The following is a 13,029-nucleotide window of genomic DNA, read 5'->3' on the forward strand; positions in this document are numbered from 1 at the left end:
AATTACTAAAAAAGTTGTGCATTAATGTTGTGTCAACTAATCAAGTATTTATTTTAATTATTGTCTGTATTTCTGTGTCACAGCTCTAATAAATCACTGTGTAAAACCTGGTTAATTGAATAGCAGAAGTAATAATGTTGTCAAGAAGAAAACCAATAATTCATTGCATAGAGATCTACTTTCTCCATCCTTGATTAGAAAAACCTAGCGAGCCGTGGTGGAACGGGTCAGAGGGTTTCTAAATTTAGCTAATTAAAAAACCAAACACAGAGATTAACCATGGATTTCCATTAAAACCAGTGAGAACTTAATTATGAACACATGACCCTATGCATCTCAAATATGCTAAGCTTTGCTGGCTGGAATAACATTGGTTTGAATGAATGTGTGTGTGTGTGTGCATGTCTATTTCCAAATAAAGACCAGACAAGTGTTCAGACAGCTTCTGCAAATCCTGCCAAGTGTGACGGGAAAAAAGGGCAATATTTGTCCCTCACCTGTTTTCAGACATTAATACTACAAATGACGTGCCAGATATGCAGCCTGAGTTATTACTGTATAACTCACACAGGTTCTCGGCCAACTGGCTCGAGGCTGGAGGGGGTCTTTAGTATCAACACACAGTTCCAGATTCAGACAGAGATAGAGAATCAGGGAGTGGAAGCGGCCAAACTTGTAAGCAGCAGCATTTGTCTTGTGGGGCAACTGCATGTGAGAGGGTCGAGCTGCATGCTGGTGCCACAGTTCTTGTGTTAACGCAGCAGAGAAAAGAGGAAGAGTTTGTATTCATGGCTATCTATAGACAGGAGTGGTGCCTGTGACATGGCAGCTGCTCCCCAGAGAGTGGTGACACATTAACCTTCAGCCAGCTGTCTTGGACTGCTGCTTTAACATGAGATCACTCACACACAAACACACACAAAACAGACACAAGGAGATCATCCAACTGTATCTGTAAAAAGCATAGATCGGGAAATAAGTTCTCCCAAAATGTTGATGAAGTTTGGCTTCAATAAAGTTGGACTGTTTTTCAGAGGCATGGGAATGCTCACACACACACCCACCCATTCACATACTGGACCATCATTTGATCTGCAATGGGACTCCAGGGATCAGCACCGCGTGGCTACAGCTGTTTCACGGCAGGTCAGGTTACCCTGCTACCACCATCCCCAAGGCCTTCACCAAGGGAACGACCCCACGTCAAACCAACACTCACACAGACACACTGTCCTCCAACGGCTCCTCGCCCACCTACAGGTACCGAGCCCAACAGCAGGCACTGTAAGCCCAAAACAGACACACTTTCAAAAGGTCTTCAGTGACACACGTCTTGCAAGGAAGCTCAGAAGCTTGTGGTTGTCAAACTTAAACGTGCTCACAGGAAATGAGAGAAAGTGCTATGACAGCTCTTCCACCCAGCCACTGAGAAAACAAGAAAAAATACACAGTAACGTGTAGATTAGGGTTCTAAAGTTCATTACTTGTTTTTATAACTGAGCCAAGTTTGTTTTGTTTTAGCACAGTGTCTAAAACTCACTTCTAACCTAAGATTTGCATAGACTTGCAGTCACTGTCTTGACTAAATTGTGATTTAAATTATACCATTTTTTGTTTCAGACTTCTGGACAAGCTTGGTTTGTTCTGACTTAAAAAAAAAAAAAGTTCGACAAAAATACTGACAGACCTCAAAGTAAGATGCAAGCATTGTTTTGCCATTGAAATTCAGGCATTACATTGAATTAGTACTGAACAACTGTGATTGCTAGGAACAACATGCAATTCTGTAGGTCTACATTAGGTGTACAATTAAATCATAGTCCTATCTTGTTACGTTAGAGCTGAACTGGAAAGATGAATTGATAAATTAATTAGCAAAGAAAATTTCATCAACACAGCTTTTGGTGATCACTCAAGTACTGCATAAAGGATAGGTTTCATGAATGTATCCTAAAATGATAATATTTCTCAGACTTTTCGGACAAAGTATTGACTTGTGCAAATAAATTATGAAAATAATCAATAGTCACAGCCCTTATAGTTTTCAATATAGCAGATATATTTGCTACCCAAAGTTAATCTTCAATTCAGGTTTTTGTAACTGAAAACCAAACAGCAGTAAATTATCAGAGTGTGTTTAACCAGTAGCAAGAGTTTGGTCTCATGCTAAGCTTAACCGTGAAACATCATTCATTTATTTGGACATCAGTTTGATTGGTTAATGTGATGTTGCAAACACTTACCACATTGCGACACTCAATTACCCGTTTATTAGATCCACCCAACCAACGCTGCCGCAGTCTAATTCAACAGTCTTGCAATAAACTGCACCGTCATGAAGGCTATAATCGCTTGAGTTCAGTCCAATTTTACATTAAAGCGTAGAGGTGCTGATTCTGAACTTTGAGGTCACTTTGAAGGTTGTACTTTGTAGTGCTGAACTGTACTGAACCATATTGAGATATTTCTAATAATGTGTCAATTTAGTTTACATGAATTGGGGTAAATTATACACTGGAAAAACCTCTTGGTAAAATGTAGAAACAGTAGAAACACTCCAAAATGACCAAACCAGTACCCATTTGAATCTGTTTAAATGACAACTGAACATTTTAATCTTTGTGAACGTAGCACTGATTGCAGTACTGTTGCATTAGACTACATTAGTTGTAGGTTTATATATATATATATACACACACACACACACACACACACCAAAAAAACGTGCCATTTCATCAACCCTAGTACCACAAATACATTTCTTCTAGAACTCAACATATATATTAGTTGGGTTACCAATACTGATCAGTCACAGATAGTGGTTTCAGCATATATGTCATCCGATAAGCGTTGATATGAAAACTTTTTTGTACAGATTCAGAAGTGGTGTCATCACCATCAACTAGGGTCAGACCAATCGTCACTAATATGTGTCATTTTTCCAGTTATTGGTATCTGTATTTTTATTGCCCTAATATTGATAAATTAAAGGCATTATTTCAGGTCTGATGCAGTCACCACTCTCTGTGCTGAGTCACTCTGTCACCAGAAAGTTGCCCTGAAACAGAGTCTGGAAAACGACAATTACTAATGCTTCAAGATATGGACCTTAGTGAGCAATAAAAGTGATAGAACAGTAAAAGATTAAGAAAATAGAGAAGACCAGCAGGCGTAACTGCAGGAGACAAACTAATCAATCTCAGTTGATCCCACATAAACAGAGAACGTTCTAATTAAAACACTATTTCATTTAATATATTCATCGACAGTCACCCTTATTAATGAAGAAGCGTAGTTATGAATGTCAGGTTCTCTGCTGTCACATGCTGTTAAAACATTACATTTAATGTACATTGTTTACAAATATAATAATCGACATCGACCCTGAAAAACCCATATCGGTCAACCCCTGCTACAGACAGTTTTTCCTAGAGCCCAACCAATGTATCAGTTTGGTGATATTTTCAAATAATAATGGAAAAATGAAAACTTTTTAGACATAACAGAATGCAGAAAATATAGAGAAAGCAAATTTAAATGCTGTCTTTGCTACCAACTATACTCTTTACAACACTTTCAGCACTGTCTGCAGCACATGTATCACAGACGACGGTGCGGAGTCAAGTGGTGTCTTCACCGTAAGCTAGTTTGTGAAACTGCTTGAAAGTTATTAAACTATTACCTCATAATTCACCTTACTCACAATTCATCATATTTTCTTATTTTAAATTTTTACTATTTTTCACGCACTGTATGTTTCACTGTCTTTTAATGTTTACCAACAAAATTTTGTTTGTGACTAGTGAAAACTAACTGCATTATGGCAATAAAGATAACAATCCGCTTATATAAAATAGGAATTTTTCACTCTTTTGAAAGTGGTACTGGTCCCAAAAACCCAGTACCAATTGTGCTCTACTTTTTCCCGCTCTCGGCCAGTTGACCCAAGATAAGGTTAACAACATTAGAACAATACGTTTGTAACCACACAGGCTCCAGCAAAATGAATGTGCCCATCAGTTTGCCATGAGAATCAGGCTCCAGAACAATGACGGCTTCCTTTAAGGACATCCTGCTAAACTCAAACTCGTGTCTCTCACACCAAAAACACTCAGATTAACTCTGCAGAAGACACGAGTGCAGGAATTCCCTGAAAGCTGCATCATGCGGTGAGACCCCTGGAGGCTGCGGGGTCTTTTCTCCAACTGTTCCCCGGGCTGCAGGCTGCTGAGCCGGCCTCACACAGCAGCTGACAGGGCTTAGAGGGAGCTCAGAGCCTGGTACAGTCTGCGCGCTGCTTCAAGTTGTTTGTGAAGGAAAGAAAGAAAGAAAAAAATATGGACGAGGAAGACAGGACACCTCCGAAATGTGGGTCAGTGAATGTTTTGGTTGTGAGTGTGCAAGACGATACACGCAGAGCAGCCGGGCAGCCTCCCTGTTACAACCAGCCCAACACAATACAGTGACAGCCGACTGTTCGTGTGTTTAACACTGAACCGTGGAGCCAACAGGGCACAAATGATCAACTATTGGCCCCTCTGAACTTACTTCAGCCTCCATTAGTGCGGTTTCTAGCCAACCTGGCCGGGTGTTTCGGTTCACCGGTGAACGGGTCAAACGGCTGCATTCAAACTGAGGCGGTGAAGTAAACATTGCAGCGTTGTTGAGCCCGTTTTGTGTCACAACGCTGAAGTGTTGCTTGTGTCGCTGCGGCTCTAACTTGTGTCGAACTGGGGGTAAAAACACACAAACGAGCCGACACAGTGTGAGTGTGTGCGTGGGGGAGGCTCTCACCAGAAACGGTTAGCGTTGCTCCGACCGGAGTCCCCGACCTCGGAGCTTCTTCTCAGGCCGGATGCCGTCTTTCTCTCCGAGCGTGGAAGACGAAGAAGAAAAAAAGCTTCTTCTTTGTGGCTTCGCTGTGGTCGTACAGACTCCGCAGTGTCGCTTATATCCGCGGGGCCGGGGCGTCCAGCGGCATGGCGGGGGGGTTCAGGCGTCAAAGTTTGTCTCCCGGTGGAAAATAGGAAGCGCCGCGGTCGGTTTTTCTCTCGATGTGACCATGGCAGTGCGAGGAGACGACGGTGATTACTAGTTGATCTGATCTGAGGGTGTCCTCTGCCTGCCTGCTGCCACCACACCGCCGAGGAGCCGAGCGCCCAGCGGGGAAACAGCGCCACTCAACGGCCGCTGCAGGAGACGCAGCGAGGCGGCCGGTGTGACTCCACAGCGGCCCCTGCTGGATGAAATGCTGCACTCCTACAAATCTGTTGACCAGGAGGCATTAAAGGCGGGCGGTTGTACTCAGTAGAGGAAGTACAGTCACACTGTAGCTCCCCTCTGGTTCCAAATCACTCTAAAATTTTTGCCATTTTCTACTACAAAACACAATAAAACAGATTTTTACCATGCAGGACCTTTAAGGAAAGAAAGATAGAGCAACACCTTGGTGATCATCTGAGGTGTTTTACATTAAAAACTATTCGTTAGTTTAGAGTACAATATATAACTCGGAATTATAAACTAAAAAAAAATGTAAATTATGTTGGGCAAGTATCCCTATTTACTCACATCTCTGCTGTGTAACTAAAAACAAATATTACATACTGTGCATCACTGTATTTAAAATGGCAAGTGAAAAATATATTATGATCTTTTTAACCCTCCTGTTGTCCTTATTTATGGGCACCAACAAAATATTGTTTCCTTGTCTGAAAAAAAATCCAAAAATTCAGCAAAAAATACCCCAAATTTCCGAAAATTTGCAAAACCTTCAGGTAGAAAATTCCAATAATTCCTTAAACATTTCTTTTAAAGTTGTGTTTTTTTTTTAAATTCCCAAAATTTGGCAAGAAAATTCCTGTAAATATTTTCAAAAAATGAGTAAAAATCTTCCCAAATAAATCCTAAAAATATCTAAAGTGATTCCATATATATCAGTAAAACTTCTAATATTTTCTTTAAGAACATTCAGCGAATTTCACTGGATTTTGGTTGATTTTTTTTGTGAATGTTCTTAAGAAACATGTCCGTGTAGTTTCTCATTCATCCAGGTCATGGTTATCCAAAGCTGTTTAAATCAATCCAACTGGACTTTAAGATATCATTTCAGTAAGCAGAGAGTGGTCAGTGTTAGGGCATAAAGTCTCCCTACTTATCCTGATTAAGTACAGCTTCGAGGTAATTCAGTTTTATCATTTCATGCTTCTTCATAGAGCTACTTTATATATGCTGAAAGTATATTACCATTGGTATAGAATTTCCCTCTAGGGATTAATAAAGTCTGTCTAAGTCTAAGTATAGTTTATATCTATGTCTGTTAGTTTGATTATATATAAATACAGATAATATTACTTTAATGTCCAAAAGCGGTCTTCTAATTTGTATCTCCTGACTCGCATTATTAATGCAGTCTATTACTGTCACATTTTTAGAATTCATTGTTTGCTTTTATCAAATTGCATTATATTAATAAAATAATCTAATATTCCCATCAAATTTCATTAAAGTTTCAGAGATAGTTCGTTCACTAAAAAAAAACAGACAACACATGACAAAAATAAACAAAAAACCCACAATGCAATGATGTATTCAGAATTCTACACGCACGGACGCTGCAGGATTTAATTTCCTATTTTGCTCAAATGTGATGTTCAGTTTGTGTAAATTAGAATCATTTCCCTCCGTATATATATATATATATGTACATATACTTTTCACACATACCTGAGCTCAGCATACTCCCTGCATGTCTTCCTAAATCCTCTCTCCAATTTCTTCTCACTTCGCTGAGCAACAATTCCTCCACCTTGGATTGCCCCACAAAACAATTTAAACATTCATTCTTTTCTGGGACGCAGCCAGGAGGCAGGTTGGAGGAAACTCAAGCAAACAGAAGGCTGCATACTTTCCTGCATAACTTTATGTAGAGCAGAGAGAGGTGGGCTTGTTGAGGGGCCCATCTCAGCTGCATCTGCAGTGGAGATTTTTGGCAAAAAATCCCTGCTTTTCTCTGGGCTTCATTTGTTTTCTGTCACTTTTTTAGTCTTATTTTTGTCTGTCATCAATCCTTTCTGTAGCAACCGTAGCTTTTTTCCAGGCAAATGGAACATATTCAGCCTGTAGCGTAATTTCTATGGTGATACCTATGTTTTCCCTCCTGAGATAAAAAAAAAACGTCCTCACTAAACGCAGTAAGACCCACACTTAAGCTTATTTTCATTGCAACCAAAAGAACCACAAAAAGAGAAAAGATATAGATTTATTGAGTCAAAATTAAACTCTCAGCACATTGCTGTCAGTTGGAAGCTCTCTGTTGTTTGTTGGATTCAGCCTCTTATCAGAGCTGCTCCGTCACTCCCTCCCTCCACTGACAAGCAGTCAATATTGCTCCAGGCTCATGACCCCACCTCTCACAAACGTCCTACTCACCTCTCTCCTTCTGCTCGCCTTCACTTCTCCTATCTTTCAGCTATTCAACCTCACAGTTAAAGATGTCCTGGACATATGCGACCCTCCTGGCTCTCCTCACTGTGCTACTTGCACTTTCCTGTGAGTCCGGTGCAGGAAAATATGATCTTTTGCATCTGTGCATTCAAATATCAGCAGTATCTTCTTTAGAAAATGTAATGTTAGCTGTTTGGTTTTTTTTCTTTGTGTTTCACGGAGAGGTAAGCAGGAAAGCACAGAGTCTGTTTTCATTGGAAGCTTTCACATTTTATCCTCTGACCCAGTGTCCCAAGAGGCCGACTCTGCAGCTGTGCCCAGCAGCACAGGCAGTGCTAAAGATCCACAAGGTGAGAAGCTGCATCAGCTGCTTTACTTCCACTGTGCATCCTTCCTCTTTATCCCTGTGTGCTGTGAGCTGAACCAACTCCTGCCTCCACCACAGGTCCTCTGAAGAGGATCTTCATGAAAGAGGAAGATGCTTCAAACTTCTTCAGAAAACGCAGCAGACGGGGGGCAAAGTCTCAGGATGAGATCAACGGTGAGTTTACTTTGAGTTTGAGTTGCTTTGAGACTGCGGTCTGGTCAGCTAAGGTGAGTGTGTATGCGGTTGTTTGGTTGTGGTAATTGTTGGCATCAGTGTGTTATTATACAGGGCGACTTGTGGCAGCTGAGGCCCCCTCGCTCCATAATAGAATTCAGTATGTTGTATCAAAACCATTTATCCTCATAAATCTTTAAGACTCATTTTAAGGCTTTAATATTTAAAAGACACTATAAGGAAAGAATCCTGCACACTGTTGATCACTTGTGCTAAAGTTATTATTAAAGATTTATTTTCATCAAAAATGATGCAACTTTTGCATCCTTGGACTCTCACAGTCAGGAGTTTTTCCTTCTACACACACTCTCATAAAACTTTGTCATGGGCAAGATGTTTGTCATATTTCTTGCATCTTAAAACAGAAAAAATAGAAGAGAAAATATTTAAAAATGTTTTGATGGATCTTCATATTTCACCTGCCTGTTTAAGAGTAAGCAAATCTGGTCAGAATAAAACTGTTGACAGTTAGCCTGCCACATTTAGTGTTTATTCTAGTTGTAAAACAGTTTTACAAACAAAATAAATCCGAATTTCCTACTGAAGGTTTGCATATTTGAGGATATTTTTGGAGACTGTTTAAAATCTAAAACAAGACAGTGTGGGGTAGATTGCTCACGTGTACCAACAAGATGCATTTTACTTACTAAGAATTGCATGAAGGTTCGATGAAGAGCCCTAACATCAGGATTTGTACATCAACACAAAAACATATGTATAACTTAAGATGTATTAGAGGTCAAACAGCCACAGCACTGCTCATGCACATATGGCTAAAAATACAGTTGCCAAGTCAGACTCAAACTCGTGTCGTCATTTTGCGCATCAAGACGTGTGGTACAGCACTGAAACTCTCAGTGATAGCTGAATCATTTCTGGCCTCAGTAACAGATGAAATGATGTGTTAAGATGCAGACTCTCTGCTGCCTGACTGTACAGTGGGCCAACATGTTTATGACAGTCTGGGTGTTTTCATGCTGGTGGCAGCCAGCAGTTGTTCACTGCATTCTGAACCTGCCATGACCAGAGACCACCTCAGACCGTGTGTCCACGCTAGCTGTAGCAGGAACCACGGGGCAGCATGGAGCTCACACACTCTCACAGCAGTGCACATCTGTCACCGTTCCCCATACAAGCGTTCACATACTGTACAATGTTTGACAGAGTCAAGGGATTTAATGGCAGAGCATACGTACGGCTCTGCCAGCAGGAAGGTGAGAGCACACAGTGATGCTGCGGCTCTGAGTTGTGTAACACGTCGTGTGTCGAACAACAACAAGACACTTTGTACAGCGAAAGGAGGAATGAAATGAACACAAAGCAGGGAACAGAGTGAAAAGACTGAGATGGACGAGTGAGTGGGTGAGCGGCTGGGAGCTGAATGTGGAATGTGCCAACACACAGGCAGAGAGGGGTCACAGAAAATAAGCAAGTACAAAAGTGAGACAAATAAGCTGCTCACTTTGAAGAGGCTCTCCTGCTGCATGCTGACATGAAAGCTCATCTCTCTTGCAGTTAGATGAAATTTGCAAAGGAAAATATTTGATGTAAGCTGTAGCAGTAGGTGGAGAAGGTGACATACAATTCTGAGGCAAAGTTTTGAAATCCAAACATCGCCATCAGAGTCTGAACGAATGCTGCTGTTTGTCTTTGGGGGTTTCATTGGGGTTGGTGAGCCATAAGAAGCTATTCTGTCACCGGTGAATAAAATAATACATGATTAACAAACAAAAAATAGAGGTTTGATTACCTCGATACTTATTCTACTGAGTAAGTTTTCCATGCTAATGCCAAACACTCATCTGTAAGCTGATCTGTAAATCCTGTTCAAGTGAATGACTTGACTTCCCAGCATGAGCTCCAGTTCTCAGTTCATGCACAAACTTGAGCTAGGAGTCCTAATGAAAGGTCAGAGGTTGAGACCTCACTTTGAAAAGGTTAGCATGGCTGTCCCACAGCTCTCTAGTGTTACCGCGGTCTTACCCTAACCCTACGTTTCACTCGGTCGCTCAGCCATGACAGAAACATCTGAGAGTTTCCCGGTCGTCTTCATACCTGCTGCTCAGACGTCTCACGCAGAATGTTCAAATGTTTTATTAGAAGAGCCTGAACTCAGTTTAAAATACGAAAACAAACGAAACCATTTATATCAGGTAAAGCTTAAAGGATGCATCAGCTGCTTTTAAGTCTGCAACCTACATTTCCAAGAACACTGACAGCATTATTGATTACCTCCTGTCCATACTGGTCCTGCCTAAAGCGATGCCACAGGAGCAAATTTCAAAGTCTCCGTTCTGTGCAATATAAATTCTGAAGTGTAGTCAAAGCCAATATAAAGCTACAGCAGTCTGACTGCAGGAATCATAGCATAGGTAAATTCAAAAATTACCATCTCAGTGTGATATTCTCCCTTTGTGTTATTTTTTCTTCTTCTTTTAGCTCCGCAGCGCTGTGTGAGGTTTTATAACAATATAATGTGCGTGTTGAGAGTCGGCTGCAGACTTTTAAAAGTAGATTGGGCATCTGAAACGCTTTAGAAAAGATTTCTGCCTCCTCTGTGGTACCTGTTCAGCTGGTGCTGCCCCAGGCGTCCACCTAGAGCTCACTGTGTTTAAAAACATCCCAGGACACAGTGAGTCAGTTCTGTGGGTTTTTTAGAGGTTGTAGTTTTTGTGATGATTAACAGTTATTGTGTTGAGTGTGTGTGTGTCTGTACTTGTCTCTGAGCTTTGAATTGAACCGGTGGTTTCTTTTTGTTGCTGCAGTTTATTTTCAGACTTTATGTACTCAGTGTGAGTTTGTATTTTATGCACCTTCATACTTCTACTCCTCTACAATTTAGACACAAATATTAAGCATTGTACTTTTTATTGATTATTTATTTAGCTGGTGTAGTTTGTACCTTAGGCTTTTCAGAGTAAGTTTTTTTAAAGAAAAAGAAACATGGTAAGCTTTTAGAATACAATCCATTGTCCAAGTCTTTTTCTTTGTATGTCTGGTTGCGGTATTATTCATTCATTAATGTAAAAGAAGGATTTTTACTGCTGTAGTTATTTGAGGTGGAGCTCAATTTGAAATGCTGCTCATGATTAGTTTCATTATGAGTTCAGATGATGACTATTTTCTCCATTAATCAACTGATTGTTTGGCTTGTAAAACTTCCTATTATAGTAAGAAATACCATTAGAAGTGTTCTAAATGATTATCAACAGAGTTTCCAATTTTGACCAGGTGACTAAATGACTAATTGTTCCAGCTGTGCTTGTGTAAACTGTTGAGTAATTTATCACAAGGAATCATATTTTAAGGTCTTTACATGTTTTGTGTGCAAAATTGTAACTTGTAAAGCATCTAAAGCTGAAGATAAATGTGGTGAAGTAAAAAGAAATCAAGTGGATTAGAAATAGAAAGACACAAGTAAAGTAATAGTACCTCAAATTTGTACTCCAGTGCAGTATTGGAGTAAATGTACTCTACAAATTACATTCTACCACTTTACTATTTGGTCAATAGTAGCTTTTCTTTTGTACTGTATCACTCATCTCGTAAAACTCCAGATTGATCTAGTGATCCTGGGGAGAGAATTTGTTGGAAACCACTCGATTGAATTAATTGTTCATGAAGTCATTAAAACTAACCAACTACAACATTAAAATGCTGCCGATTGCAAAACTCTTAAATGTATAGTGTGACAATGGTCAGTACTTGTACTATTGATACTTTAAGTACATTTTGCTGGGAATACTTTTGCACTATGTGTCTAAATCCTGTCCAGTTCATCCACAGCAAAAAGTAGTGACATCAATATGACACACAAATCTACTGAATCTAAGATGCAGATCATTTCACTCGGCTAATTCATGGCTCTGTGCTTGCAGCTGAGCAGAGGCAGGTTTTGGCCGCAGATGAACGAAAGAGAGAGTTCCACGAGGAGAAGAGAAACGAGTTTGAGAGCTACGCTGAAGAGGAGAATGACGGTATGTAAACCCTTCATATCTGATGCAGCTGCCAGTGAAGAGCTCATTCACTGTGGAAGCTCATTCATTCCCTAAAACTGCTCCTAATCTTTCAGAGCAAAGCGAGAGGACCAGAGAGAGCACCGAGCAGTGGAGGGAGTTCCACTACGACGGGATGCATCCTCCCCACGAGTACAACCGTCACTCCATCTGAGGCTCTGGGGCATCAAGAGGAGAGACGTGATGCTGACAGCTGCCGAGTCTTTAAGAGACAAACATCCTTAACTACAAAGTGATGCTTTTCACAAGAACATGACTGCTGACACAGTAAAGACATCAGCTACAGAGTGTTTGTAATCCTGGTTCTGTTGACACAGGCTTTACTTCCTCAGTGTTTGGGATCCCACAGACCCCACTGCTGTTTGTAAAGGCAATAACTATATATAACTGCAAAATGTTTTCTTTTTTTTTAATCAGTTTTGCATCTTTTCTTGTGAACTTCTTAAAACACAGCATGTTGGAAAGTATTGAAATAGTAACCCTTCCATTTACCACAAAGTGGACGACTTAATTTGAACATTTATTCATTCCTTTGTGCATGTTTGCCTGTAACAAACAATTATCTTCAGCTTAACCTTTTGGTCTATAAAATGCTATTGTTGGTCAGTTTACTATAAAAGTGGACAAAGAAAAACATAGAGGAGACAGAGCCAGTCAAAAACAAAGAAAATGTCCAGTAATGTGATCTTTCATAAGCACATTATATCCGTGGTCCATTAGAGTCCATTTCTTAAAGTCAGTAACCTTTTTGTACAGTAATCAAACCAATAATAGAAATCCCAATTGACTTATTTGGCATTATAGAGAAGTAGTTTCACTACAAAGTGCTGTCAGCATCAATCATAGTCATAGAGCTTATGAAAACTGATTGTATTTATCTGATTTACAGCTGAGGTCTCTGAGACAAACAGAAATCATGCTTATTGTTCTGTACATCTACAGAGTTATGTAATTTTTGATCCATTT

The 13,029-nt window shown here is 40.1% G+C and overlaps 2 protein-coding genes across 2 annotated transcripts in view; one reads left to right on the forward strand and one right to left on the reverse strand.

Moving 5' to 3' along the window:
- The window catches only part of LOC111566781 (cyclin-dependent kinase 17-like), a 34,468-nt gene extending 29,316 nt beyond the window's left edge, over positions 1–5,152 (reverse strand). The window contains exon 1 of the mRNA XM_023267533.3: positions 4,795–5,152. The gene's annotated coding sequence lies outside the window, so the exon portion shown is untranslated. The remainder of the gene's footprint in view (positions 1–4,794) is intronic.
- On the forward strand, positions 1,039–12,699 carry ucmab (upper zone of growth plate and cartilage matrix associated b). Its single transcript, XM_035946941.2, has 6 exons — positions 1,039–1,260; positions 7,472–7,551; positions 7,734–7,796; positions 7,892–7,987; positions 11,926–12,024; positions 12,120–12,699. The coding sequence occupies exons 2-6, from the start codon at positions 7,494–7,496 to the stop codon at positions 12,215–12,217; spliced, it is 414 nt and encodes a 137-aa protein (XP_035802834.2). The 5' UTR covers positions 1,039–1,260; positions 7,472–7,493; the 3' UTR covers positions 12,218–12,699.
- The last annotated feature ends 330 nt before the right edge of the window (positions 12,700–13,029 follow it).

The sequence above is a fragment of the Amphiprion ocellaris genome, chromosome 3 (genome assembly GCF_022539595.1).
Source record: "Amphiprion ocellaris isolate individual 3 ecotype Okinawa chromosome 3, ASM2253959v1, whole genome shotgun sequence".
Classification (NCBI taxonomy): Eukaryota; Metazoa; Chordata; class Actinopteri; family Pomacentridae; genus Amphiprion; species Amphiprion ocellaris.

Bases quoted from the DNA above. Each gene is read 5' to 3' on its own strand.
- ucmab (XM_035946941.2), top strand. From the start codon at position 7,494: ATGTCCTGGACATATGCGACCCTCCTGGCTCTCCTCACTGTGCTACTT. The intron at 7,552-7,733 runs GTGAGTCCGGTG...CCTCTGACCCAG, and splicing joins TGTGCTACTTGCACTTTCCT to TGTCCCAAGAGGCCGACTCT. The intron at 7,797-7,891 runs GTGAGAAGCTGC...CCTCCACCACAG, and splicing joins CAGTGCTAAAGATCCACAAG to GTCCTCTGAAGAGGATCTTC.